Source organism: Loxodonta africana, chromosome 1, assembly GCF_030014295.1.
Source record: "Loxodonta africana isolate mLoxAfr1 chromosome 1, mLoxAfr1.hap2, whole genome shotgun sequence".
NCBI classification, from domain to species: Eukaryota; Metazoa; Chordata; class Mammalia; order Proboscidea; family Elephantidae; genus Loxodonta; species Loxodonta africana.
In genome coordinates, this window is record NC_087342.1 from 111,268,287 (window position 1) to 111,293,886 (window position 25,600).

General features: G+C 38.3%; 1 protein-coding gene across 1 annotated transcript in view; it reads right to left on the reverse strand.

The window, feature by feature from the left end:
- Window positions 1-25,600, reverse strand: part of PTCHD4 (patched domain containing 4) — a 222,859-nt gene that overhangs the window by 156,923 nt on the left and 40,336 nt on the right. Inside the window, exon 2 of the mRNA XM_003404445.4 lies at window positions 4,820-5,300. Within this exon, the coding sequence (XP_003404493.1) occupies window positions 4,820-5,300 (481 nt within the window). The remainder of the gene's footprint in view (window positions 1-4,819; window positions 5,301-25,600) is intronic.

A 25,600-nucleotide genomic window follows, 5' to 3' on the forward strand; every position in this document is an offset into this window, starting at 1 on the left:
GACACAATTTCTCAGCAGCTTTTAGCACAAGTGATTTCTTGCTCCTTCATGAAACACCTCTTTACTTGGCTGCAGGGACCCTACTTTCTAGGTTCTTCTGCTATCCCACTGCCTGATCCTTCCTTATATTTCTAATCCCTTTTTATCACTGCCACTGCTACCATGCTATTTCTAACCTCAGATTTCTAACCTCTAAAGCATTAGAATGCCACAGGACTCAGATGCCAGACTTCTTCTATTTTCATCTGTATTTATCGGTCTAGTTGATCTCATCAGATCACATGGCTTTCAGTATCGGCTATGCCATGATGACTCCCAAATTTACATCTCCAGCCCTGACTTACAGATTTTACCTTATAACTTAGAATACATACTGTCCTATAAAGCCAACTTCACATTTCTCCACTTGGATTCTTACTAGGTATCTCTAATTTAGCAAATAAAAAAATCTCTTAGTTTTTTTCTCCACAACTTACTCCTCCCATGACTTTCCTATTCTAGTGAGTGGCAACTGCATTCTATTAGCTATTCAGTCCTCAAACCTTGTGGTCATCCTTGACTCCTCTTCCTCTTATGTACCATATCCTTCAGCAAATCTTGTCAATTCTATTTTCAAATATACTGCCTGAGTCTAATCCCTTTTTATCACTGCCACTACTACCACCATGTTATTCCAAGCAGACTGGAATTATATCTCATGCAGATTTTGCAATTACCTCCTAAATAGTCTCTCTATAACCATCCTTGTCCAACTGCAGACTAATTTCCATAATGTAGCCAAAGACATTGTTGAAACATAAGTCAGATCATACCCTCCTGTCTCAAAATTCTTTAGTTTTCCATCCCACTCAGAATAAAATTTGAAATATTAAGTTCTGCAATGACCTACAAGGTCTGGCCCCACACCACCTCCCTGACCTCTTCCTAACGTTCAGACAGTTGCCCTCTCTGCTCCAGCCATACTCCATTTCTTGCTCTTTGCAAGTATAGTTCTCTCTGCCAGAGACATTCTATCCCCAGATCACGATGCCTCGTTTCACTTCAAGCTTTCTTCTTCAATTTCATTTTTCAAAGAGACTTTTCTATGACCACCTATGCTCTCTAGCCCCCTTTTCTGCTTTATTTTTATTCTTTATGTCACTTAACAAAAATAAAATAGTTTATATTTGTTTATTTGTTCATTGTCTGATTCCTTTCTTCTGTGGACGTAGAATGTAAGATCCATGAGGGCAACAACTTAACCAGTTAATTCAATGCCTTTTATTCCAGTGCCCCCCCAAAATGTAGTAAGTGCTCAGTAAATATTTGAAGAAACAAATAAATAAATACAGTTCTCAGTTTGGGATGAAAGTGAATGTTTTATATCTGGAGACCCTGGAATCACCTGCAACAAACAAGTCATCCAGTGGCATCAAGCCAAGCTGAGTAAAGTAAGACTCTTACCACATAAAACAAATGCAGATGGACAGAAAACAACAACAGTGAATCAAGGTTGCTAATGTCCCTGGCAACTCTCCACAGAAGATCAGCAAAATAAAGCATGAGCCAGCTTGGCATCTGCATGCTATATTAGCCATATTTCTTCTTTGAGAAAGAAGAAACACGTCCACATAAAGCAAATGAGGTGAAAAAAGGCTGACAATGAGTCATAAATTAAATTAGTGGTCTTCTTACTGGTTAAGAATATTAGGCTGGAGCTAAATGGGGTCATTTTTAGGCAGCTTTTTTTTTTTTCTTAAATCTAATTCTGGATTAGAGAAACCACATATGTTTGCAATCATCTTCTTTCATAAACTCAAATCTGGAACCTATGATTTGATAAATATAAATTGACATTTGACTCTAGGATGAAATATAAAAATTGGTACTGGTTTGGAAAATGCAGGAAATGTAAGTACAGAAGATAAGCCTCTGGATACCCAAATACTGGGAATAGTAAGTGGGTGTGAGAACAGAAAAAAGAACCAGCAGATGCTCTACACAAAGAAGATCCAAACTCCCAAACCAAACCCATTGCTGTCGAGTCGATTCCGACTCAAAGCGAAGATAGGTGGTCTAATAAGATGGTTGAGCTCGTTTAGCTTAAAGTGCAGAACACTACAAGGGATAAGTTCTGATGAGAATGAAAGGTTTGAGTATTGCAGCATAATGGAGTTCACTGCCTCAAATAAATCCTGTCAGGAATATAGAGACAGAAATACAGGTATATAAAAAGAGTTGAGCTTCTTTTTCTTAAACCAACTAATTTTGAATTACACTGTATTGGCATCTCATAAACTGTAAAACAAGGGATTGGTTTTGTGCTCAGTGTTGTGTCCACCATCAGCAGATATACACCTGCCCACCTCAGCTTATTTATGCTCAACATCACATTCCACCCCGCCATCTTTGCAAGGCTGTCATTTTTTAATTCTAAAATCTGTCTCTGTCGCTTGCTAGCTCTCTTTCTCTACCTCTATCTATATTTCTTTAACACTAGATGTAACAGGAGACTAGAGATTAAGATACATAAGGAAATGATCAAATTCTAACTTCAATAGAAGAATGAAATGAGTAATAGCATACCCAGAAAAGACCCAGTGCCGTCGTAATAGCACAGGATTTAGAAAATTTAAGACTGAAGAGTTCAAATTCTTCATTTTAGATATGAAGAACTGGGACAAAGGGATTACTTTTAACCTGCCCAATATAACACACAAGGTTAGCGGAGAAACTGGGATGAAAATCCAGGTCTCCTAACCCTGTGGAATGCTCCCTTCATTTCACGACTTCTCAATTTTGGTATCTTTACTACAACACTTATTTTATCAGAAGGAAGGAAATATGGAAGAAAGGGAGGGAGGGAGGGAGGAAAGGAGGGAGAAAGGAAGAAAAATTCCTCCTTAATGGTGCTAAAAGCTTAAATAAGTATATATTTACAGATCTTTTGTTGCTTTGTTTTCAGAACATAGTAGAAATGTTCTTTTCAGGTTAAGGACTTAAAATTGCAGCAATAGTGAGAAGTAATCATTCACCAAGCTTCCTAGGGGTCTGCACCTACAATGTTCATGGCTGGTTTATGATTTTAAAGATCACCGGGAGTACAGAAAAGTGGCCGTTGCAGAGTCTAGACTTGTCCTTCCCTATGGCTTTCAGTGTTTTATTTGTTTAGGGAATGAAAACACTACTATGCTTTTGTAGAACCTAAGTTCTAATCCAGCATCAGCAGAGACAGCTTTTCATCTATTTTATATGGAATATATAATTCTATCTTTTCCTGATAAATATTCCCATAACCTAATTAGCTTGCCATCAGTTTTAGAAAAAGTCTTAGTAGGTACTAAGGTACCTAATTTGTCAGCCTAGAATCAACCATGTCCCATTTGTGAATTGTGCTGTATGGTTCTTATACTTACTTGAATTAAGTCATGAAACTGAGTCCAAAAACATAACAAGTATAAATGGTTCACCTAGGTCACCATTGTCACTGCTGACAAAGATTTTTCATATCATTCTTTGGGAAAAAGAAAAACATTTTTTAACAAGATAAGTATGCATTTAGAGATAATATGTAAAATCCAGGAAGACTTTCAATTTCTTGAAGGCAAGGACTATTTTATCATGGAATTCATTGCATTTAACATGCCAAGTTAACTACTAAAACTTGCTGATATTTATCAAGCATTTTCCATTTGCTATTAGCTGTAACAATATTCTGTTACATTTGATAAGCACATCTATGAGGACAGTACCATTTTTGTTCTTATTCTACAGAAGAGAAAACTGGGGCTTAAGGAGTTGATCTAATTTACTAGGGCCACAGTGAAGTCGGGTTTTCAAATAAAGGATCCCAGAACTTACAATATAAATACACTCTCCAGCATCATTTCAAAAAATGTTTAAGATAAAAAAAAAAAAAGCATGCTGATCATTTAGACTTTGTGGCTGTATGTCTGCATCTCTTTAATAATAAAACTCTAATTTAGAGATGATTTTAACCTGAAGAGATGAAAATAATTATTCTTCAGCTGAAGACTCTCCTGCTCATACCAGTTCACTACCTAGAGGCCATTTTTACACCTCATTCTCCAAATTTCTACACATAAGAAATTATATCACGCCTGACTGAACCCTTCGGCACTACCATAGATACTACCATTATCATCTCTTTTCAGATGAGACCCATCAGTCTTGCTGATGGGCCATCACTCATTTTTTTTTTCCCCAGACTTGATCCTCTCTTTTGCAAAAGCACACATACACACCCACACCTCCCTCCACACACACACCATTTTCTAGAATAATCAAGTGTGGCTGAGAGAAATCTTAGTATTTATAGGGATGGCAGAATTGAGTATATTTTCCTCAAAAACTTTGAAATGAATTAATAAACAAAGTTCACTGAAGAAGTTCTTGGAAATTGGGATATGTCAATGAGTCTCAGGAATTTTCATACCAAGATATTCACTCTTTACCATCATCAACTTAAAGATGCCTATGAATATGAATCACAATATTTTGTTTCAAATAGTTCTTAAATCTACCCATAATCCCAACCAATATTTTTTTTAAAAGCTAAGAAGACAATTCCAATGTTATATAACTTAAAACAATGTCACAGCATTAAATGCCCCAACATAAATGGAAAGAGAGCTTGGTCAGCCCATAATTTGCTGAAAGGCTCAATAAGGTGAAGCAGACATCACCCAAGTAAAATTTTACATAATCACGTAGACACACCAATGTGAAATTAAAACAGATTTTCACCTGAGAATTCAAGAAATGTACTACCTTGCCCCAAACAGGTAAGAATCCGATTACCACAAGGATGGATAGTTACCCATGGCGAAGAATGGGATTCCCAGCAGAGTGGAGTTGTACTTTCCATCAGTGATGAAGAAGATCCCTGCTGCTGTGATGATGGAGATGCACACTGTGAGCACCCCCAGGAGGCCCAGGAAGGGCTTGCTTCGCAAACAGTCCTTCATGGAGCTGGAGAGGGTGGCTGTGGTCAGGATTAGCACAAGGCTCACCAGGACCTTGCTTCTGGCCAGGATGCTGGTCTTATGAAAGTCTCTCCAGAGGCTAAAGGATACTAAAGTGAAGAGCTGGAGGTCCTGGTGCTCCTCCTGGAGCTTTCTCATAAGCTGACAGAACTCATTCTCCCACTTCTCCCCTATGAGGTCTTGGGTGGCAGAGCCATAGGTGTGGAGGTAGTAGGTGATTTGAATGGCTCTGGCTGACTTGACCCGCTGGTCCTTGCTGTTTGGCATTTCCACTACCCCGCCCAGTTGGTGTCCAATAAAACTGTTCCTCCCATCCTTGAAAACAAAAAAAAAAGGGGGAGACTTAAGTTACCAGTGGGATGCACATTCCGGAGAATGAATTCTTACTCTAAGTGAAGGAGCACATGGAAGGCAGAGAAAAGCTCTAGCAATCACAGAACTGATGTGGATGGAGTGGTGTGTTAGGATTTTATATTGAACCTTTTGGAGCTACATGGGATATCATGCAAGATGATCAGGAATAGAAAAGATGCAGAGTATTGTGAAGCTATACAAGACTTGCCACATGCATAAGAAAAGGTACATAAATATTATTTTGATTTCACCCATAACCTCGTTCCCACCATTTCCTTCTGTAACAATCTAGTATAAATTCTTAATGCAGGAATCAACTTTTCTGACTCAGTTTCAACCAAAAAGAGGCATGGCATGAGCTGACAACATTTCAGAAAGTAAAATAATTATCAGTTCAATAATAAACATGCTCAACTTTCTAAAGTTAACACACACACCTACACACACATACACGCACAAACATCTTTACTCATTCTTTATGTTCTAGGGGTACAACTGTGTATTGCAGAATAGTAGAAAAAAAATACCCTTCCCTAATATTAATCTAATGGTGTTAAATGCTGTAATACCTAAATATCATGTAAGCACCTCTTTACTTATTACAACGTACCCTCCAAACACCTGCTTCCAACATAGGTTGATCTTTTCTCACAAATGACAGTGGACATATGCTCTAAATGAAACTAAGATTTTCAGGTATGGTTGCCAAAAGTCATCACAATTTCTGAGTTTGACATGAGGTAGAATAGGCAAGATCCTAAGAGTAGGAGATTGGTGAGAGAAGCAATTACTCCTCTTTAAGGCATGCCTAAGTTTTTGCCCTTAGGATGGCCACTGAGGTACTTAAATGGGTTCAGAGCATTCTCAAACAGCGGTCCTTGACAGAAAGAGATCCCTGGAATCTCAAAGTCGAAAATTTTACATGCGACACCACTGTCATGTACTTTAATGACAATGATCGTCAGGTGGAATACTGAACCTATTCTCAAGTCGCATGAAAGAGTTGACTGAAAATGTGCTGCAGGAGCTGGGCGAGAGGCCAGAGAAAAGTAAATTCATGCCATAGAAGGATGTCCTGTTTACTAGAACAGACAAGATGTTTATCTCATGAGGACAGAAAAGAGTATAATGAGGGCAGGAAACACATCCTTTTAGAGAGGGTAGTAAGGAAGGGCAATAAACTCAGCAGTATTATAACCATGGACGTATTCATAGAACTGCAAAGCATTGTTATCCTGTAGGAGACACCTACAAATGCTGTTATGTTAGCAGGATCTCAAGAATTGCAAGGGAGAAATTTCACAATCACTCCATAGACGTAGTTTCTTTCCCTGTATGTCAAACAGAAACAATAGTTCTATATAACTCAACCTGACCCACTCCAAACGAATGATATTATTTTTAAATAAAAAATTGTATAAGGATATTTTATTGTTGCTTTGCTGCGTTTTGGTTTTTTGCTGTGCAAGGTGTCTCTCACTTCCAAGCCATCTTTGTAATTTTCCCATCTCTTTTCCTTATTATATATATATATATATATAAAAAAAACTAACTGAAATTCTGAATAGAGGTTCCCAAGGCTCTCTCTTGGTTAAGCTACATGAGCTATTCCAAAGAGCTGCAAGTAGAAAGGTAGAAAAGCTTGGAGCAAGGAGGCAGGGGTCCTGTCTTGGTGCTGAGAGGTTGCTGAAACACTGTTTCATTATGGCCCAAACTGCTCCTCAATGAGTTCCATTTATTATTGTCTTAAAAAAAAAAATTTTTTTTTTTTTTTTATTGTCTTAAGAACGGTATAATTTTTAGCTCCACCGTTGTTTCTACTGTCTGAAAGCCCATCTTTGATGCTGGCTTATGCTTATGATTACTTGGAAGAGGAGGTATTTTAAGGTGTTCTTTATTCATTTATGAACGTGCAGCTCTATCTATCTTTACACATTTCTGTCATCCAAAGACTTCGCAGGGATCGTTAGCAGTGGCAGAAAGATTTATGCATCCCTCAGGCTTCATTTAGAGATTATTGTGGATCAAAGAGGGTTTGATAATGTATCTGGCCAAAGTCAACATTTTAAGGAAGAAGAAATATAGATCTTTAAATAATAGATGTTCACTGGGTTTGGCTAGCTATTAACCTCCCTTTCCAAGCTGTTCAATTTCCATTTTCATAAAAATTACTCCATAAAAGATATGCTTTCATCTTTTCCCATTGTATTTAAATCAATGTAACAAATAGAATGAATTTCTCTCCCCTATTCTGCTCCACTGCATACTCCAAAACCAAAGAAGCAAGTTCTCCTAAATGGAAAATGCTATTGAAAGTTCCAGATGCTGTAAATGCAGTTGAGCCCATCACGCTACTGACTATAATCCTGAGAAGTGCAGGTGGTGGTCCCCGATTTACGACAGGGTTTTTTACTCCACTGACTCTGTCGGTTCTGATGTAAGTGGAATACCTTTTTTTTTTTTTTTTTTAGTTTTCATTAGTATTGCCTTTTATTATCAGTATCTTTATAAATCCCATTTTTATTTGCCTTTGGGGGTTGGGAACATTACATATAAACATCAGCAAATGAATATCTGAGAATGATAACATCAGCAAATCATGAGCTGCAGTATTGTATGTAGTGTATGTTACTAACAATAAGAGGTACAGGAACAAAACGAAACAAAACAGATGGTCGTTAAGTGTGGTTCGTTGTAACTCAAATCGGGGACTACCTGTACGCTTTACATGTTACTCATATGGGAAATTCTACTATTTTGTAAGGAGTGGTAGAAGTTGGTTAGTTTCCCAAACTGCCCAACTTATAGAAGAAACAAATAATAAATATAATAAATATTGTAATTATCAGCTGGGAAGAGCTTCCCTGGACTTACATGAAGTTAGGTAGATTAATGGAGAGAACATTTAATTAGGAGTTATGTGACCTGGGCTGCAGCCGTGCATCCGGCACTAATTGGATAAATCACCCAAAACAGTTCTCTTTCTCCTTCTAAGTTTCAGTTTTCTCATCTATAAAATGAGAAGTTAGAAGACCATGATTCTGGAATAATTTTTCAGTTCTACTACTTTATTAACTTTTCTGTTCTGTCGTACACAGGGTCGCTATGAATTAGAACTGACTGGACGGCACCTAACAACAATAACAAACTATTAATATATCACATATTAATTTACTCTAAAGATATCTGAATATCAGAAATTATGTCATTATAACTAAAATGGCTATGGATTGGTTATTTTTACATCTGGACAATATCTTACCAAGCACCTAGTAGAACCATTGTTTATTATATGAGGAAATTAAGAGGGCAAACCCATTAAAGAGATAAACCCAGAGTTTCAACTCAGGGCTTTTGATTCCAAGTCTAGTCCTTTTCAGGATCCTGTGGAGCCCTGGTGGCACAGTGATTAAGTGCTCAGCTGCTAACCAAAAGATCTGCACTTGGAACTCACCACCAGCTCCACGGGAGAAAGATGCGGCAGTCTGCTTCTGTAAAAATGTACAGCTTTGGAAACCCCATGGGGCAGTTCTACTCTGTCCTATAGGGTCACTTAGAGTCAGAATTTGAGTTGACAACAATGGATTTCATTTGTTTTTTTAATGGGGGTAATTTCAGGTTTGACACTTGGAATCCTGATCCCCACTCACTTTGAGATAAAATTTTTTTTCACTTGTAGATCCATTTTTCTAATATCTTTCTATCTACTTTAGCAATTGCCTGCCATTTAATATGACAGAATGCTCCCAGTCACAAAGATGGTGGGACTTTGGCTTGCCTGTTTTGGACATGTCATCAGGAAAGACCAACTGCTAGAAAAGGACATCATGATCCATAAAGTAGAGGGTCAGCGAAAATGAAGGACACCGTCAATGAGATGGACTGACACAACAGCGTCAACAATGGACTCAAACATACCAATGATCACGAAGCTGGTGCAGGACTGGGCAACATTTTGTTCTGTTATAACAAGATTCCCATGATTCAGCGCTGATTCAATGGCAACCAACAACAACAACAACCATTTAATACGTTCATTGATTCAAGGTCTCCCTTTTCAAATAAAATCTTCTATACAATTTCTAAGGAACCCTGATGGCACAATATTTAAGTGCTCAACTGCTAACTGGAAGGTTGATGGTTCAAATCCACTAGGAGCTCCATGGGAGAAAGACCTGCAGATCTTCTCTTGTAAAGATTACAGGTTAGGAAACCCAAAAGTGCATTTCTACCCTGTCCTGTAGTGTCGCTATAAGTCAGAATAGACTCGATGGCACACAACAACAACATACAAATTCTAAAATGCCTTTAACAGTAGAGCTCACCTTTTATGTCTCAATGAATATAGAACTTAAAATTAAATAACCCATTGCTTTCAAAGTTCTCCCCATTTCAATCCTTCAGCCTTCATGTGAACTGACATAATTTATATGATATGACTTTAAGTTCCTAACTCATCTCACTGTGCCCTCTCCTGCTATCCCTCAATCTACTTCCTAAACAGAAGTCAGAACTAACTTGAACAAATCTCAATGAGACTGCATTATCTCCCCTCTGAAAACCTTCCACTTGGGTTAGGAATAAAATAGAGACCCGTTACCAGGCCTGCAAGGCCCTGCATGGCTTATCGCTGTCCAAGGTCTCTGACCTTGCCTTTCAACACTCTTCTCTTCATGGACTCTGTTCCATCTTTTCTGGACTTTCTTCCTACTCCTTGACACACCAAATTGATTTCCTTTCATATCACAGCCTTTGTGCCTGCTGTTCCCTTTGCCTGGAACGCTTTTCCTCCATTCTTCTTATGATTGAGGCCACTTCCTGTCATGAAGATCTCTCTTCTAAAAAGGCTCTTTGCTACCATATGATCTAAACTAGACACCTCCTCCCTCCATCACTCTATCACATATTCCTATTTTATATTCTTCCTGGCAAGGAATGATCTTATTTAATCATTTAATTGCTCCTTTTCTATCCCTTCCACTAACTCGTTAAGAGCTGAGACATAGCCTGTCTTGTTCACTGATAAGTTCTCTGTGCCTAGGATAAGGCCAGGTATACAATAAAAACCAAAATCCAAACCACTTGCTGTTGAGTTGGTTCTGGCTCATGGCGACCCCATATGTGTTAGATTAGACCTGTGCTCCATGCAGTTTTCAATGGATGATTTTTCAGAAGTAGTTTGCCAGGTCTTTCTTTTGAGGCACTTCCATGTAGATTCAAACTTCCAGCCTTTCCGTGAGCAGTCAAGCGCATTAAACTTTGCACCACCCAGGGACTCTAGGTATATAACAGACACTCTGTAGTATTTGTTGGAAACCCTGGTGGTGTAGTGGTTAAGTGCTACGCTGCTAACCAAGAGGTTAGCAGTTTAAATCTGCCAGGCGTCCTTGGAAACTCTATGGGGCACTTCTACTCTGTCCTATAGGGTCGCTATGAGTTGAAATCGCCTCGTGGCAGTGGGTATAGTATTTGTTGTCTGCTGTGTGAATTCACGGAGAGGTGTAAAAAATCACAGGTTCTCTTTTACAGATTTTGCTAAGACTAGGAAAAGCAGGGACAGCTTGAAGTGCCTGAGAATAGTAGGGACTCAGATGAAAAGAGAAGGGTGTATAGAAATTAGAGGCTAGGTTGGAAAGAACATACTTTATCCTTTTCTTGATTTGCTTTGTCTGGTGTAACATTTTCCCCAAATATGTTCCCTCTTCTCTTTTCACCACACATCAAATATGCACAGTAAACTAGTAAGCCAACAGAGGGTCTTAGGGAGTAGCAGGGGAGGGATTTGCATATACATGGGCCTGGAGACAAAGGACAACACAGAATGCTCAAAGAACTGAATGGCGTGAAGGAAGTTGAAGCTAGAGAGGAAAGTCTTACTGTCCAGTAAGGGCCGTGAAAGCCTTACTAAGAAGTTGACCTGAATTTCCCTACCATGGGAAATTGTTGATGGGTTTTAAGCAGGAGAGTAACATGATTCATTTTTTTGAGTGCTCCCTCTGGTTGCACCGTGAAGAACAATTCAGAGAGCAGGGGTGACTCTAAAAGGAAGGGCTCACTTAGGAAGACCTTGAAGTATTCCAGGTTCTTGCTACAGCATAAGAGAATGTCAGCCCAGGCAGTCTCTGGTAGGTAGATCGTTCCAAGGTGAATCAGTGGAATTATAGCCTTAATGCTATTTTATAGCCGTGAACCGCCTTGTCACATTATCTCCCCAGCAGCAATAATGTAGAAAAAAAAAAAAAAAAAACTTTCTTGTTTTGTCTTTTGTCTTATTTAAAGTTACCACTTTGTAGCCTTTAAAATTGTTGTTGTGGGCTGTAGAGCCAATTCTGACTTACTACAGCCCAATGTGACAGAGTAGAACTGTTCTATAGGGTTTTCTAGGCTGTAATCTTTACAGAAGCAGATTCCCAGTTCTTTTCGCCCTCAGAGCAGCTTGTGGGTTCGAACATTCATCCTTTTGGTTAGCAGCTGAGCGCTTAATTGTTGCACCACCAGGGCTTCTCCCTTTAAAATTATTGTTGTTAGCTGCCCCTGAGTTGGTTCCACCTCATAATGACCCCAAGTATAACAGAACTAAACATTGTCCGGTCCTGCACCATCCCCACAGTCATTCCTGTGTTTGAGCCTATTGTTGTAGCCACTGTGTGAATCCATCTCATTGAGGGTCTTCCTCTTTCCCTGACCTTCTACTTTATCAAGCATAACGTCCTTGCTGAGGGATCGATCCTTCCTGAAGCAAAATGAAGTCTCCCCATCCTCACTTCTAAGGAGTGTTCTGATTGTACATCTTCCAAGACTGATTTGTTTAAAATTATTCTCACCCAGTTCACATCTCTATAGTGGAAAAGGAAACTAAACTCTCAGAGATAAGGTCAAAGAATACATCCTTAAAGTGATAGGGGAGGAGAGATATTAATGTCCTAGAAAATTGCACAGAGAAAAAAAACACTCTATGATGCTTTCAAAATATTATGGGGAAGCAAGCGTCATATGGAAACCCTGGCGGCATAGTGGTTAAGTGCTACAGCTGCTAATCTAAAGGTCGGCAGTTCCAATCCACCAGTCGCTCCTTAGAAACCCAAGTTCTACTCTGTCCTATAGGATCGCTGTGAGTCAGAATTGACTCGACGGCAACGGGTTTTTATTGGTTAAGTGTCGTATTTGCTCAGTATATGTCCTAGGTTGAAATTCAGATATGTTCTGTGACTACAAGATGATCTGGCAGCACAGTTTCTGTCCAAGACAATTGTAATTCAGATTTCATTAATTTTCAGTGAAGTAGACACTGCAAGGATATTGGACAGTTTTTGATGGTTGCTTGTCTTTTATTCCTGGAAAGAGAATCTTTCCTTTATATAGTAGTAGATGGTATTTCTAAAGGAAGAGTGAAATTTTTTGGTCTGCTTTTCTTTCCACAATAAGCTTTTTCCTCATATTTATTTTCTAATTTATATATTTTTTTGTTTATTCTCATTTTCAAGTGTATATACAAATTAGGGTTAAATGAAATCCTCAGTTATCTCGAGTTTCTTTTTCAGAGCTTCATGTTTAGTAGAAATAAGCAAATAGTGAGAAAGCAAGTTCCTACAAGGTATCTAGTCAAAACAAAATGAAACAAAACAACAACAAAAAATGGGGGTGTATGTTTTACGCATCATGTGAGAGCTCAACCAAAGATTCCACCAATATCAGTACATAAAAATATCCAAAGTAATTTTTAAAATGAAGAACTTAAATCGTTAAAAAATATCCTAAATAAGAATAAATTAAACATTTATATGTCACTTAACTCAGGTAGGGAACTGCAATGGTGTCTTTTTTCAAAGAGACTTTTTTTTTTTTCCAAAAGAGAAGAGTTAAAAAACATGCTTCTGTGTTATTGCAAAAAAACAAAAACTTTAAACAAACAGAACATAAAATAAGTTTAACAGAGCACTGTAGCATATCAATTAACTGAGACTTGGTTGGAAAATATTTAAATATGTGGCAGACGCTGTACTAAGACTCAAGAACTTTATATGTAAAAAAAAACAAAAAACAAAAAACAGTGCTATATATATATATACATATATATATATAGACAAACCTCAGAGTAGAGCTCAAAGTATTGTCATGAAATGGTACAGGTAGGAAAGGTCAGAAGCTTAGGCACTGAGGGTGTCTAAATGGAGGCTACTGGTGAATCCTTGGGTACCCAAGGCCATGACACACAAGTGGAAATAAGGAACAAGGGCAGAATCATTCATTCATTCAAAAAATGTCTAGTGAACTATGCTCTGTGTCAGCCAGCTACTGAGGATAGACAAACAGTTTTTGTCTTCAAAGAGTCTATGTTCTGGGATGGGAGAAAGGAGCTATAAGTAAACAAGTATTTTTTTAAAAAGGCTTTTTTTTTTGGTAAATGTATATATACGTATATGATAAGTAATACGGTATGGGTAAACACAAGATATTAGGGGAACACTGAGAAGGACACCCACCTAGTCTAGTGGGATTCAAGAAGGTTTTCCAAAGAAAGTGTTATTTTAGTTGAGCCATGAAGCATGAGTAACAATTAGCCAAGTGAAGATGGGGAGGTTTGGTTGGTGATGGAAAGGAATGGTCTTCCAGGCAAAGGGAACAGCATATGCCCATGAAATACTGCCCTAGTAAGAAGCTCGTCCTGAGTGCAATGAGAAGTTACTGAAGGATTTTAGTGTGTTAAAATGCTCACTTTGATTGCCATGTGAAAAATGAACTTTAGGTGTGCCTTGGGGGTGGAAATGGGCTCTAGAGAAGGGGCATTGTATCAGTTTTTTGCCTTCCTCACAGCTTCATCTAAGGCAAGGCCGACCTAACTGATTATATGAGCATTAAAAAAAAAAAATCTTCAGATCTTATGGAATGTGCACTATTCTGAAAATAAATTTTCCCCACACCTGGGCCTTTTTCCAAAGAACCAACTCTTTTGGAGCCCTGAAGGACTCTTGGGAAAAAAGTTTACTTCCTAGAGGTGTGGTGGTAGCTGAAAGTGATCTACTTATTCTAAAGATTCCTGTAAACCCAAGAAATTAAACAATATTTGTGTTGAGTTCCTGGGAAGGGTAGCTTGATAGTCTATGTGTAGTAAACAAGATAAAGACAAACACATGGAAGATAAAGTCTCTTCCTTGGAAGAGTTTACACTTCAGTTAGAGAAACAAAACACATAATAAGATGGTAAGAGAATAAAGCAGCACAGACCATTAAAAAAATTTACAATACATTAAACGCTGTAATTTTATATTGTATTTACAAAATGGTATTATTTGTTAAAAATAAAAAAAGGTGTGTTAAGGGAACTGAATAAAGAGGAGATTGGAATGGGGGGGATACATTAGGTACCATTTCTAATGAAACTTCACTTAGGCAGTCATAGAAGAAGAACTCAAAAGCAGGACTCCCTATTCCCAGACTCAAGTTCGAAGCATTTGGCCTCACAGCTTCTGAGTCAGCTTGATTTCTAATGGTCCTTCTCGAGGCATTCTTTGCCATGAAGAACTTTGCTTTAGCCTATTGAGACATTCTGAACAATGGTATCCTACTTAAAGTTAAAAGTAAGTAATATCAGATTTCTGGCTGCTGAGGGTCGCCATGAGTTGGCATTGATTCAACGGCAACGGGTTAAGGGTAGGGTAACATGCTGACATACAACTCTGGAGCTCATCTGACCTTACACTTGGCTAAATGGTGTTTTTTTTTTTTTTTTTCTTTCTTTTTTTCCAAAGAAAAGATCATGAGAAAATTGGTGGCTCATTATTACTTTCCTTTTATTGAACTTGAATTCTAAACTGGCTCTCGTGAGGCTTTTTTTTTTTCCCCCTAAAACTTGCCTGTGTATATTTTATTCCCATGTATTTCTTTTTAATTTGAGAACAAAGCCCAATTTATTTGCCCAATCAAAAGATAGTTTTGTGTATGTGTGTGTGTATAAAGCATCGTGCTAAGTGAAAGCTGACTTGTTCCTTTCTTGAATTACCCATATAGCTGTAAATCTGTGGGTCTAGGTTAGGAGGCTGATTAACTCCTATGGAATACGCCATGAATTTGTGCAGTCTGGAAATAGCGTTGCCATTTATGAACTCCTTTCCCCATCGTTATTTGTGCATCTGTCCTATCACTCTATCTAGACTCCTAGATTCACTTGAAGATAGGGGATGAAGAAGGTACCTTTTCTGAGCTTCAGGAAACTAATTTGTCGCTCATATCTCAAGGAAATGTAGAGAAACGAACATATTTTGAAAAAAAGTGAAATCGAAAACGTAGCCTTTATATGCAGTTGCAGCTGAGGTTAGCTTTGTCTTAATCCTTTGATAAGACAAAAGTGACACCTTTGTCTCTCTACTGAAGACGATTCCGATCTTAATATTAATTGCTTTATTTGAACATCCTCCCCACCTTTTCCTTCCTATTTCCTCCCTGCCCTCTCTCTGACCCTTTCTTCTTCCTTTTCCTCTCTTCCCCCACCTTCTCTGTCCTTCCATTATTTGAAAGACAGCTATCTCAAAGCCACAGTGAGGGATAATTATTGAACTATGTCAGTGAAATGCTAGATAAAGAATACAATGCTTGCTTAAGTCCTTTTTATCTTCACTAAATTACCTTTCCTTTTTTAATCCCCAAAAGGACAGACACGCTTTAAAAATATCATGTGTGATATACATTCTAATGAGAGCCAGGCAGTTGTTCTTTGTTACTACCAAGATATTCAGCCTCAAAGATATTAAAATAATTGAAGGCCTTTCCATAAAGCCAAGACAGTAAGTACTCTCCTATCTCCCTGCTCCACGTGGAAGTTAAATATTAACTTCACTGAGCAGAGCAGACGGGGTGCAATGGCTCACTTTTGCAAGAGCATTAACATTTTCTCAGATGTTATCATTTATTTTAGTCAAACTCACTGGTGAATTTTTGTATTAAACTGTATATTCCTGGTTGCCTAGCAAAGGAGAAGCAAGATATGCCTTGGGAAGGTAAAATTTCCAAAAAATAAATAAAACTTAACACACCTAAATGAAAAACTAACTCAAGAACAAAGTGCATTTTTTCCTTAATAATTTAACTTATTGCAGTAGATTATCCAAAAATTATTAATGATTTAGAAAATAGATTTCTGTTTTTAATTCTTGAGAGAAAAAAAATGTCTTTCTGGTTGTCTCTGTCTAAGGCTAATATTACGTTGGCTTGCTACTTGTCTGACGTTGGGAAAAAAGTTACCCATCCAAGTTAAGTATGTTATAAGGAAAGAAATAATTCAGAAGCATGTCAAGTTACATAAAATGACTATAGACTTCGGCTTTACTGAAGCAGGTAAAATTTCATGTCGTTTATTATTTAAATGAGATGAGCATGGAACACTTGAGTACATATATTTTTACTTTTATGCCTTTTTGAAGTTTTTCAATTAATATTATTTATGAATTTAAATCTTTTGTTCCATCATATTCTCCATTTTTAGTTTGGAAAATACGGTAACCTTAATAAGTCAAGTAGTGGTCAAAATGAGTTAAAGTACATATGACTGGATAATCCCAAAAGGTTCTGACAATTGATTTGCTTAGATTTTTATGCAGTAAGAAAAATATTAAGGTAGACAGTCTCACTATAATGAAGACAATCATTATTATGAATTTACAATGCAAAATTAAGCCAATTTTAAATGAACCAATCCACATTCCAGCCCTTGGGAATTTAATTTTCTGCGCTACAGAAACATGAAGAGGCCCTGGTGGTGCAATGGTTGAGAGCTTGGCTGCTAACCAAAGGTTGGCAGTTTGAACACAGCAGCGACTCTGTGGGAGAAAAGACGTGGCATTCTGCTTCCCTAAAGATCGTTGTTGTTGTGTGCTGTGGAGTCGATTCCAACTCATAGTGACTCTACAGGACAGAGGAGAACTGCCCTATAAGGTTTCTCAGGCTGTAATCTTTACTAAAGCAGATTGCTAGGTTTTCTCCGTTGGAGCTGTTGGTGGCTTTGAACTACCCACCTTTAGGTTAGAAACTTAGCACTTAACCATTACGCCACCAGGGCTGTTCCCATAAAGATTACAGCTCAGGAAAGACTATGGGGCAGTTCTAATCTGTCACGTTGGGTCGGGTCGCTTGCTAAGAGTTGGAATTGACTCAAAGGTACCCAACAACAACAAGATATAAACATGATTGCTGCTTCTTCCGGCCACACATAAATATCCCTCTTAGCTGTGTCAGCTCTGATGCCACCTAGCCCTATTTCATGGGGTTTGGAGAGAAGGCTTCTAATAAAAATTGCTCTTTTGTTTTAGATTTATTTAAATTTCCTTCTGAATTTTCCAAAAATGGGGGGTAGTTTCAGTGATCCAATTTCTCATAATTTAACAACCAATAGATTTTTTCTTTTACCTTTGTTTTCGAAGGACAAAAGTTCATCAGAGAAAATTCTCCCAATTATAGTCAGTAATAAGTATGAAGAAATGTGCTGCGATCAGTTCCCCGTTTCCGAGAAAAGATCAGCATTGCACACTAGGGGTCACCTGACCTGGTCGCCATGGCAACATTGCAAAACCACTTTGGTATCCAAGGAAATATGGCTGGCAGTACTTTTTTGGCTTTAAAGTCTGGAGAACTCAGCTTTGATGCCGATTTAACTAATTACCTGTTGGACTTTGGCAAGTTAATTCTCTGAGCCTTTTTCTTCAGCTATGAAATGGGATGGCCTAACTCAGAATCTTTATTATGCAAATTAAGTGAGGTGATACTTGAAGAGGCACCTTACCTGTTATTTTGTAAGGGCTCTGTCAATGGTTATTACCTAATTTGAAAATGTTTGAATAATTAAATGATTTTAATGTTTAAAAAACAAACGAACAAAAAGGTACCACAGCCTTTGGCACCAAAAACATTTCATCACGCTATAAAAATACAGAAGGTTTCTGGGACACCCTAAACACCTGCTGCTGTGGGGTCTGACTCATAGCGACCCCATAGGACAGAGTAGAACTGCCCCATAGGTTTCCAAGTAGTGCCTGGTGGATTCGAACTGCCGACCTTTTGGTTAGCAGCTGTGGCTCTTAACTACTGTGCCACCTGGGACGCCCTAAGTAGGGTTTATTTAGCTCAAAGGAGGAAAAGAATGTACTGTGTTTGTCCCAGTCCTGAACATTCACTCTCTATATGAACTACAGCTTGTCTCAACTCACCACTGGTTCAGGGCGGGAATGTTATTTGGTGTATTTAGAGAAAACTTGAAGGACTTGGCCCAAATTTTCCTCACATATACTCCAAACCACCATCTGGACACGGACATTCTCTAATCTAGAAAACAATTCATGGTCACAGGAAACTTTCTGAGGCAGCTGAGCTCACGGAGTTTATTCTTCTCCACTGTAGGCATCCCAGGATCTCTTGGGACATAGAGAGAGGCCTGCATGTCAGCACTGCTCTTGGCTTTTATTCCAGGCACCAAACTGATGAGGTTTTGGAAGTACGAAATTCCACGGTGGTGCAGCTTTGTGGTGTTCTGTGCAAGGCAAGACTGTGACCAAACCTCCTGATTTCACAATATAGAGGCCCCTGCCGAAGGGTCCTTCTGAAACTAAAAACAACTGGTGGAGTCATAAAAGAGTCTCCCGGAGATTCCCTATTTTATCACCTAACTTTAAATGTCAGATATGCAAATGACAGCATGCAAAATCCACATGAGGCGATTCTATACTCACATAGTTCCGTTTTGTGTTTGCTGCTCCATTACTTGAACACCCTACTAAACTGTCCAGAGGAATGTAATTTCATCAAAATAATTTGCAGGAAAAAAATGATTTTAATATATGTTTCCAGGGCAATATTTCATGCTTGCTATGGATGTTAAATGTTTTCTCCAAGATTCTGTGACATGCCACAGGCATCACTGATATTTGCTCAAAAATGTAAAAAACACTGTGTCTACAGCAATGTTAAGAAAGATTCAGTGTACTTCATTGTCCCCACTAATAGTGGAAATCTTAATTCAAATGACCTGATTATATTAAAATAAAAAGAAGGAAACAATTCAGAGCAAGAAATGCAAATACGAAAAGGGTACACATAAACATGGCTTGCAACATAACATGCTCAACTATTTTTTGAGAGCACTTGCTACAAACAAAGCTATTTTAATAAGCACGAAAATATGAGGCTAGCCCTTTGTTTTTAAGAACATTTTCATCGCCTTCCCTTACTGCAATACAGATTAATTGCTTATAATTTTGCTAGTAGTCAGAGAATTCAAGGTGACTATGCCACACCTTATGAATTAGATGAGAGGCTCTCTTCTTTAGAGAGATTATGTATGAAAATTTAACAACTTCCTTTGCATGGAGGTACTTTGTGGAAGCATGATTAACTGGTAAGTGGGTGTCTGCTTTGACTGAAAAATAAGGGCCATTTGAAGCCATTGAAATCAGTTACAAAAGAAAGTATTTAGGGGAGGGATTTCACATGCATATCGTTATATCAGTGCACTGTTAAAAACACTGATAATAACACACACACCAACTCCCTCAGAACTGGGGCTGGTAGCTGCCTGAACCTCATTGCTATTTACAAGGAAATACTGAGTGAGGCTCTATCTGAATGTATAGAATAGAGCTCAGAACTGGGCCATGCAATTTGGTATAATAAAGAATTTCTCCTGGAGTGGACTTGGAAGACCAGTCACTCCCTCCAACAGTAGTTTCAGCAATGACATTTGCTCATTCAGACTTTAAAACAAAACAAAAAACCTGAAGGAGAGATCAGAAGAGTCTTGTGTACCATTCTGAAGAATTTGAGATAGCTGCTGTTGAAAATATTTAAAACTAGAAGTGATCTGATGAGACCTGTGTTCAGAAGTTCTCTCTGGTAGTAGGAAACCCTGTGGGGCAGTTCTACTCTGTCCTAGAGGGTCGCTATGAGTCAGAATCAACTTGACAGCAAAAGGCTTTTGGTCTCTGGTAGTAATATGAAGAATGGCCTGGAATGTGTGTGTGTAGAGGGTGCTGAGATGTGATGTTGAAGTTTTACAATAATACAGATAGGGAGGCAGGTGAGTAGGTTCCAATAGTCATCCAGGTGAGGGACAATGAATTCCTAAATTAAGCAAATAGCAATACGGAGAATGAGTTAAGAGATGATTAAGAAGCAGAAAGGAGAGAACTTGGAGACTGATTGAATGTAAGAAAGGAAAAGAAAGGGTAAGTAGAAGATGAGGTCATACTTTTTCTTAGGAGCCTGTAGAAAACAGTGGACTCACCAAGCTGAAGACACATCTGTAGGGGATTAGGGGAATGGGAATTGAACTCTATATATTTGTTGAGTTTTAACATCAAGGTGGAGATACCTATAGATGAGCAAAGTCACGGGAAGTTTGCATAATACAGAGACTAAAGATAAACATTTCAGCATTTTCAGCTTATAGATAATGGCTAGTGCCACACTTGCACAAGGAGAGTTAATAATGTGGGAAGAACGTAGTTTTGGGAAGAATCCATAGGAATAAGAAAAATAAGATCAGGAAAATTCTTAAAGAGGCAAAACAGTGCAGAAAAACAGCAACACTACTATGAGTCTATATTGATGAAACATTTCATCAACTCTGATGGGAAAAATATGTCAAACAAAAGAGGAATTATAATGGATGCCAACTCATTTGCTGATATTTGTTTAACTACCTCAGAATAAATTTTCGTAGGACATTAAGATGCACACAAATTTTCCAATCATTGAAATGAAAATGGTTCAGGCCCAAAAAATAGTGTTCAGGTGGAATACTTTTTCATTGCTTTAATAGGGAATTCCCATCAGTCAAGTTGAAGTTGCATGCATCCTATTCAACCTTTTGAGATTAAGGATTTGCCTTTTAATTAGAAATCTGCATTTCATTATAATGATATATCCTCTGTCCTTGACTTGGTTATTCTCCACAGAAGCAGGGGCTTCTTGGGACCAATGTGCTCAGCATATAGTAATGACAGATTGTGGAAAATTTATCCCTGACGTTAAAAAAAAAAGGCATAGCTAAAGGAAGGCAGGTGTGAAAAGCACACTCTCCCTTGCCGGATGCAATTTAAAGAAAATCCTTAGAGGTGACCTCATAAATTTTATGTTTCACAGTCAGGCATCTGTAAAGTCTGAACTAGTCATGAAAAGTGCTGTATTAGATTAGGTCATTGAATAGGCTAAGCATTATCTGTAAATGGGAGCTTGATTATTCAGGGCTACATGAGTCAGCAGTATATTTTAAGCAGGGAAGTAACTGTTGGGGGCGGGGGTGTTTCCCAAATTCTTACTTAATTTGGCACAGCAACATCTTGTATAGACAGAAGTTAGATTAAATAATAAAAGAATTAAGAAAAAAAAGAGCTCCTATTTAAAACCAATAATAGTTCTGCATTAAGAATAATTTTGACATGTTAATACATTTGCTTTTTATAATAAAACGGACAGGTTATCGAGTTGGATCATTATGACCATTAAAGACACGGTATTTCTGAGGAAATTTCAGTAATGTCTGATAAGTCAGCTAATTTGCAAGATTATTTCTTATCTGTGATGAAGAAAAAGTAGAACTGACATAAATATTCTCAAGAACCTTAAACTGGAAGGAATCTACTGTTCCTCAGAACTCTTGTAGTATTCCTGTCCTGGATTACTCCTATGGCATTTATAATTATTACATGATATTTTCATTATTTTTGTTTCTCCCCTTCTATAATGGAAACTTCTGGAAGACAGAATAAGTGTTTGATTGATGTATTATCATTATTATTGCAATTGCCTACCATATAGTATCTTCTCAAAAATCATGTATTGCACAGAGAGTGGTATGCACATGTAGGATAATCCTATTCAGCTATTTGCATCCCCTCCTAATGGAGTCAGTTTTGCTCTTTCCCGAAGCATGCTGGGGATGAATTTGGGATGGACTCGGGCTAAGGTACAAGGTGCAGTATGGCATGACTGGGCCTGTGATCGAGGTCGAGGAACACCTTAGCAACAAGAAGAAAAACATCTGGGCCTGGACATGAAGTCCCTGGGAATGCTGGCTGTTCAAGGACTTGGGAGAAAAACAGATGAGCCTTAGTTCCAGTCGGAATGGTATATAAGCTTGTGTCCCCTGCTAAGTGGTTGTGGAGCACTAAACTGGTCCAGCCGCCACCCTGGACTGACTGTCCCATAAATAATCTTCCCAAACAAACCATATGTCATGATCGCTGGTTCCGGAGTCTTTCTTCAGGCTCTTGGAAACGCAGCCAAAATTGGGTCCAGGTGCCGCTGGATTGCTACAGAACAGCCTTATATTAGCTAAAATCCTTTCTTTTTAAATTGTGTGCCTTTTCTGAACAGAAAAGGACAGGGTCATGATTAGATGAACCAGTTGGTCTAGTTTACACACGAAATTCCCAAGTTTGAAATTGGCTTGTAGCTGCTACAGCAAATAATTTTTCAGGGGTTATTTAGCTTTTTATTTAGCTAAGCATCTTTTCAATATCACAGGAGATCCCATTTGCCTTAATTGGATGGATCTGGAATGCTATAATTAAGGGATTCATTCACCTTTATTTCCATGGAGATTGCAGGAAGCTGAGAGTAAGAAGCTGGAGGTTCTCTAAAAAAAAAAAAAAAAATGCTGCTTTGTACTCTTTGTACCCTTTCTGGTAATCTGTGAAGCTTGGTTGCTATCTGGTATCTGTGACAATCAGGGACACAAAATATCTTTATAACTTAGAAGTCACGTCCTAAAGCCTCTGCCTTTTTTATCATTGACCAGCCCTGTAAGCGGATGCTTCCTTCCAATTTTATTAATAAGTTGTCGCAGGGAGTGCTGCCTTGGTGGCACATTGGTCAAATGATATAGCCCTTTACCTTCGTTCATCTGTGGACTTAATGTGGAGTACGTGCAAACACTAAAAACAACACCCCAGACCACACGCTCAGCCTTTTTCACAATGCCCAGTCATGAAGCGAGGCTTTAAGAAATTCTAAGCTTTTGGAAAATGAGAGCCAGATGCATGGAGCCTTATAATATCAGATCAAAACAGTGGCGGAGGGCAAAACATGAAAGTTGCAGGCTGGTGGATGGATTCCGGTAATTAATATTTTTCTTTTTACGTCACAATAGAGCTTGACCAGCACCTAATGTATTTACATGGTTACTTCTGAAAAACTGCTGTTCTCAAAACATATTTTGTTTTGATTTTCCATAGTCTTGCATTCACCTCTTATTTGGGACTGAATTCTTACTATTAACCACTACTCTACGGTCGCTATGAGTCGGAGTCGACTCGATGGCATTGGGTTTGGGTTTTTTGGTATCATGTGTTTAAGCCTTCAGCTGCTAACCAAAAAGTCGGCAGTTTGAATCCACCAGGTGTTCCTTGGAAACCCTATGGAGCAGTTCTACTTTGTTCTATAGGGTCGCTATGAGTTGGAATTGACTCAATGACAATGGTTTATCGTGTGCTAAACAATGAAAAAGGTGGGGACGACACTACCCAGAAAATCACTCTTTGAAAATTAACTCAGGAGGGTAATGATAAGCTTGGATGCTGTATCTTTTTGACAAGTAGGTCAGCCCAGAGCAACAACCTGTTACCTTGGAAAACACAGAGCAAGGCCCTGAAGTAATGACCCACAAAATAAATAGGTTTTGAAAAGCCAAACACAGGACATCCTTTGAGGAACTATAGGCCCTGGTCAAAACTGCATTTTGTAGGAAAACCTGGGCTACTGGATATTGGAGAAGGAGTAGCTTGAATATAGGAGATTGCCCAGTGACCCTTGGGTTAATATCTTATAGGACAAAGCTGAGGGGACGAAAGCATTAAAAGTATTTACATTTTACGATTTGATAGAATTACAGTGTTGCCAGTATGTAAATGTAAGCATGAAATCTTAAAAAAAAAAAAAAAATTGCAAAGGGAAGGTGTTGAGGTGGGAGAAAGGATGTTCTCAGAGTAACTTCTCCATCCCAGTGGTGCCTTTCTTCACGTCTGAGGCTTGGTATGCTGTGCAGGTTTCGGCATCTGTCAGCCAGTCCATCACCATCCAGCTCTCAAGACCTCATTAGTGCAGGCCCTATCTCTTATCAGAATAAACTCCCTTTGCAGGGTTGTTATGAGTCAGAATTGACTTGTTGGCAGTGGGTTTGGTTGGGTATTTGGCAGCCAATGAAGAATTTGCTCTTAACTCTATATCGCTGCACTCTCCAAACAACGAATGATTAGGAGATGGAATGTCCTGTGACGAGAAGCGAATAATAAAGATAGCTGATAAAGATATCAGGAGAGTAAGTTACCTTTTCAGAGACAGCAAAATACCTTCCTTTCCAGAAGCATTTACTGTTGTACACACTCTGCATCTGCCCGCAAAGAAAGGAGGAGGGTATAGTTCTCACAAAAGTTGAACCACTTCTTCACGATGCTTCATTATCCTTACATATAAAATGTGCATCACATGCAAAATATAAATGCCTTTTACTTATTTATTTCTAAAAATCATCTTTTTTCTTTAAGGGGCAGAGAACTTAAATTAATGGTGATGAAACAATATGGGTAGATAGTGAGAATGGTGACACAATGTGAAGTATGTAACCAAGGTTATTGAATTGTTCATGTAGAATTTGTGAATGGGTGTGTGTTTGGTTGTATATATTGCCACCAAAAGTAAATCAAATATTCTAAAAAAAATCATCCTTTTTTTTTTTTAAGTGGAGCTCCGGTGGCACAGTGGTTAAGAGCTTGGCTGCTAATCAAAAGATTGGCAGTTTGAATGCACCAGCTGCTCTTTCAAAACCCCCTGGAAAAGTCCTTAAAAAAAAAAAAAAATCTATATGGCAGGAGAATAGAGAGTTCTTCATTTTGTAGAGAAATAAATTGAGGTATTATGATTTTTCCAAAGCCATGTAATATACCATTGAAACACTTCATTGAAAGATGGTAAGACATGAATCCAAACTAAAAGATGAAAACATCGTTTATAGCAACAATATATGAGGAATGATGAGTTGGGTCACTCTCAGGAAAATCAATCCTTCAGAAGAGCCTGATATTTCACTGTGTTTCAATGGTTTAAAAAGTGTGCTCCCTGGACCAGCAGCATCAATATCACTTGGAAACCGGGGAAAGGGGCCCAGCAATGCATTTTTTCCTAAGCCCTCCAGGTTAGTCTGACGCATGCTCAAGTGTGAGAACCACTGCCCTAGAAGAACTTTCTCCTGTGTTTGCAATGTCAGCTTGATGATGACAGTC